This window comes from Silurus meridionalis, chromosome 16, assembly GCF_014805685.1.
Source record: "Silurus meridionalis isolate SWU-2019-XX chromosome 16, ASM1480568v1, whole genome shotgun sequence".
NCBI lineage: Eukaryota > Metazoa > Chordata > Actinopteri > Siluriformes > Siluridae > Silurus > Silurus meridionalis.
In genome coordinates this window covers 16,454,454-16,459,453 of record NC_060899.1, presented here as the reverse complement: position 1 = coordinate 16,459,453, position 5,000 = coordinate 16,454,454, and the positions used below count along the sequence as shown (strand labels likewise).

At 49.4% G+C, this 5,000-nt stretch overlaps 1 protein-coding gene across 1 annotated transcript in view; it reads left to right on the top strand.

The window, feature by feature from the left end:
* The first annotated feature begins 3,956 nt into the window (after window positions 1-3,956).
* Window positions 3,957-5,000, top strand: part of nhsa (Nance-Horan syndrome a (congenital cataracts and dental anomalies)) — a 39,387-nt gene continuing 38,343 nt past the window's right edge. The window contains 1 exon segment of the mRNA XM_046869027.1: window positions 3,957-4,485. Coding sequence (XP_046724983.1) covers window positions 4,203-4,485 — 283 coding nt within the window. The 5' untranslated portion in view covers window positions 3,957-4,202.

The window sequence follows — 5,000 nt, the reverse complement described above, 5'->3', positions numbered from 1 at the left end:
CATTCACTCTCCTTCTGTCTCCCTCACTCTCATTCACTCTCCTTTGTCTCCTCACTCTCATTCACTCTCCTTCTGTCTCCCTCACTCTCATTCACTCTCCTTCTGTCTCCCTCACTCATTCACTCTCTCTCTGTCTCCTCACTCTCATTCACTCTTCTTCTGTCTCCTCATTCTCATTCACTCTCCTTCTGTCTCCCTCACACTCATTCACTCTCCTCTGTCTTTCTCACCTCATTCACTCTCCTATGTCTCCTCACTCTCATTCACTCCTTCTGTCTCCCTCACACTCATTCACTCTCCCTCTGTCTCCCTCACTCTCATTCACTCCTTCTGTCTCCTCACACTCATTCACTCTCCTCTGTCTCCCTCACACTCATTCACTCTCCTTCTGTCTCCCTCACACTCATTCACTCTCCTCTGTCTCCTCACTCATTCACTCTCCTTCTGTCTCCCTCACACTCATTCACTCTCCTCTGTCTCCCTCACCTCATTCACTCTCCTCTGTCTCCCTCACACTCATTCACTCTCCCTCTGTCTCCCTCACACTCATTCACTCTCCTTCTGTCTCCCTCACTCATTCACTCTCCTCTGTCTCCCTCACACTCATTCACTCTCCTCTGTCTCCCTTACACTCATTCACTCTCCCTCTGTCTCCTCACACTCATTCACTCTCCTCTGTCTTTCTCACACTCATTCACTCTCCTCTGTCTTTCTCACTCTCATTCACTCTCCCTCTGTCTTTCTCACACTCATTCACTCTCCTCTGTCTTTCTCACCTCATTCACTCTCCCTCTGTCTCCCTCACACTCATTCTCTCTCTCTGTCTCCTCACTCTCATTCACTCTCCCTCTGTCTTTCTCACACTCATTCACTCTCCTCTGTCTTTCTCACTCTCATTCACTCTCCTCTGTCTCCCTCACTCTCATTCACTCTCCTCTGTCTCCTCACACTCATTCACTCTCCCTCTGTCTTTCTCACACTCATTCACTCTCCCTCTGTCTTTCTCACTCTCATTCACTCTCCCTCTGTCTCCCTCACACTCATTCACTCTCCCTCTGTCTCCCTCACTCTCATTCACTCTCCTTCTGTCTCCCTCACTCTCATTCACTCTCCTTCTGTCTCCCTCACTCTCATTCACTCTCTCTCTGTCTCCCTCACTCTCATTCACTCTTCTTCTGTCTCCCTCACTCTCATTCACTCCTTCTGTCTCCCTCACACTCATTCACTCTCCTCTGTCTCCCTCACTCTCATTCACTCTCCTTCTGTCTCCTCACACTCATTCACTCCCTCTGTCTCCCTCACTCTCATTCACTCTCCTTCTGTCTCCCTCACACTCATTCTCTCTCTGTCTCCCTCACACTCATTCACTCTCCTCTGTCTCCCTCACACTCATTCACTCCCTCTGTCTCCTCACACTCATTCACTCTCCTCTGTCTCCCTCACACTCATTCACTCTCCTCTGTCTTTCTCACTCTCATTCACTCTCCTCTGTCTCCCTCACTCATTCACTCTCCTCTGTCTCCCTCACTCATTCACTCTCCTTCTGTCTCCCTCACTCATTCACTCTCCTCTGTCTCCCTCACACTCATTCACTCTCCTCTGTCTCCCTTACACTCATTCACTCTCCTCTGTCTTTCTCACACTCATTCACTCTCCCTCTGTCTTTCTCACACTCATTCACTCTCCTCTGTCTTTCTCACTCTCATTCACTCTCCTCTGTCTTTCTCACACTCATTCACTCTCCCTCTGTCTTTCTCACTCTCATTCACTCTCCCTCTGTCTCCCTCACACTCATTCTCTCTCTGTCTCCCTCACTCTCATTCACTCTCCTCTGTCTTTCTCACACTCATTCACCTCCCTCTGTCTTTCTCACTCTCATTCACTCTCCTCTGTCTCCTCACTCTCATTCACTCTCCTCTGTCTCCTCACACTCATTCACTCTCCCTCTGTCTTTCTCACACTCATTCACTCTCCTCTGTCTTTCTCACTCTCATTCACTCTCCTCTGTCTCCCTCACACTCATTCACTCTCTCTCTGTCTCCCTCACTCTCATTCACTCTCCTCTGTCTTTCTCACACTCATTCACTCTCCCTCTGTCTTTCTCACTCTCATTCACTCTCCCTATGTCTCCTCACTCTCATTCACTCTCCCTATGTCTCCCTCACTCTCATTCACTCTCCTCTGTCTCCCTCACACTCATTCACTCTCCTCTGTCTTTCTCACACTCATTCACTCTCCTCTGTCTTTCTCACTCTCATTCACTCTCCTCTGTCTCCCTCACACTCATTCTCTCTCTCTGTCTCCCTCACTCTCATTCACTCTCCTCTGTCTTTCTCACACTCATTCACTCTCCTCTGTCTTTCTCACCTCATTCACTCTCCTCTGTCTCCCTCACACTCATTCACTCTCTCTCTGTCTCCCTCACTCTCATTCACTCTCTCTCTGTCTCGCTGCTCTCTTATTACAATATTATATTTATTTTAGATCATTTAAATTCTTCATTATTATCTTAAGTGTTTTAATTCTAAAATAATTACCTTTTTTTTCTCTGAGCTTTTTAAATTATTTTTATTCAATTGTAAAGAATTGTACAAAAATGTATTTAGTAATGATTTGAGTGTAGATGAGCAGGATCAGCTGGGGGAACACACTACTCAAATTACTACACACACACACACACACACACACACACACCCAGATAGATATAGGCAGTCAAATTCATTCATAGCAGCTGACACATAGGTCAAAGGTCGCATGACAATTTTCAGCATACAGTGACTCTCCCTGTCTACTGCCTAGTCCACCCACACACACACACACACACACACACACACACACACACACTCACACGCACACACAGTGTTGAAGCCTGTCCGACTCTTTCACATTCGCTGAGTGTGAACTTCACTAAATCCATCGGGCCCAAGCTAAAGCCTTTTCCTGTAGACTGAGAGGCTGACGTCAACACACACACACACACACACACACACACACACACACACACACACACACCACTTTTTTAAATCTATTAAAGATGTTTTAAAGAAGGATGTGTCTAAATTTGTATCCACTTATTGTTGCATGTTCTGTTGAGGAGCATCAGTTCAGCTGATACAAAGCACTGACACTAGAGACTCCTTCTGTTGCTATGGAAACCATAAGAGCGCATTAATAGAAATCTGCGCTGCTGTCAGAGCTGTTGGTCTGTAGAACTCATTCAGCTCATGTGCTGATCCTTCTCCTCTCCTCTCAACCTCCTCTCCCCCCAATTCCTCCCTCTCCACCTCCTCTCCTCTCCTCTCCTCTCCACCTCCTCTCCTCGCCACCTTCTCACCTCTCCACCTCCTCTACTCTCCACCTCCTCTCCACCTTCTCACCTCTCCACCTCCTCTCCTCTCCACCTCCTCTCCTCTCCACCTTCTCACCTCTCCACCTCCTCTCCACCTCCTCTCCACCTTCTCACCTCTCCACCTCCTCTCCTCTCCACCTTCTCACCTCCATCTCCTCTCCACCTTCTCACCTCTCCACCTCCTCTCCACCTCCTCTCCACCTTCTCACCTCTCCACCTCCTCTCCTCTCCACCTTCTCACCTCCATCTCCTCTCCACCTTCTCACCTCTCCACCTCCTCTCCACCTTATTACTTCTCCACCTCCTCACCTCCACCTCCTCTCCACCTTCTCATTTCTACACCTCCTCTCCTCTCCACCTCCTCACCTCTCCACCTCCTCTTCTCACCTCTCCACCTCCTCTCCACCTTCTCACCTCTCCACCTCCTCTCCTCTCCTCTCCTCTCCTCTCCTCCTCCTCTCCTCTCCTCTCCACCTTCTTTACTCTCCTCTACGTTCCTCTCCACTCCGGTCCGGGTGTTCGTTGAAGCTCCGCGCGAGCACCCGCCCCTGGTTTAAAGCACGCATATGTGTGTATGCGCGCGCGTGTGTGTGTGTGTGTGTGTGTGTGTGTGTGTGTGTGTGTGTGTGTCGCACTCGCCAGTCCACGGAGTCTCGGCAGGCGCGAGCGCGGCGCTCCGGTGCGACCAGGATGGAGCCCGAGCCGCGAGCGCGCTTCGAGCCTCCGGAATAAATTAATTACAATCAGAATTAATATATTTTTAAGTCACAGGATTTTTTTTTTCACAGCAAAGAATTTACTTTTTGGGGATTTTTATATATTTAAATAAATATTTCAGTAGTTGGGGTGGAGCATGCCCTTTGCCAAGCGGACAGTGGAGCCGCAGCGGCTGTGCAGGAGCGCGGACACGGGGCAGGAGGTCTCCCCGCTGCTGGATGACCTGTGCGCGGTCAGTAACGCCGCTCTGTCCCGCACCGTGCGCCAGCTGTCGGACGTGGCGCGGCACGCGGGTTCGCTCTTCCACGAGCTGGAGCGCGAGCTGGCTGTGACCGACCGGCGGCTCCGGGACCTGCGGGAGAAGGTGCGCCGCGTGGAGCGGAGCACCGAGGAGCTGGACCACAAGCAGGAGACAGTGCGTGAGTGAAGGACATTTCTCCTCCTGATGTTGTTCATGATGATGATAATGTTGCTGTTTTGTAACCAGTTTGACGCTCGGCAACATGTTGACCGGGGAAAGTTTCCTGAAGTTCAGTGGAATGGTTTTAATCTCCTTCTTATTCCTGCTGGAGGTCTGTGGAATAGATCTGATCTTCTTAGTTCTCCTGCAGGATGAAGATTTAACTGAAATCAATCCATCGCGGGTTTTAAACCCTGTGATGATGCACATGTTACTCAGATCCTGATCAGTTTCTCTGTTCATCTACTGCATAGAACACACTTTCAGCTAGTGTAATGTGACACACACACACACACACACACACACACACACACACACACACACATATCAGTGTCTGCTGCACTAAAAATGAACTCACATTATATCCGCTCAGAAATAGAGGGGTGCCAAAACTTTGTGTAACGCAGCAGGTGAGCATTCGGACAGGTGGAGCTCATCACGAACTCATCAGTGAACCATGCCAGGAGTTTTGTG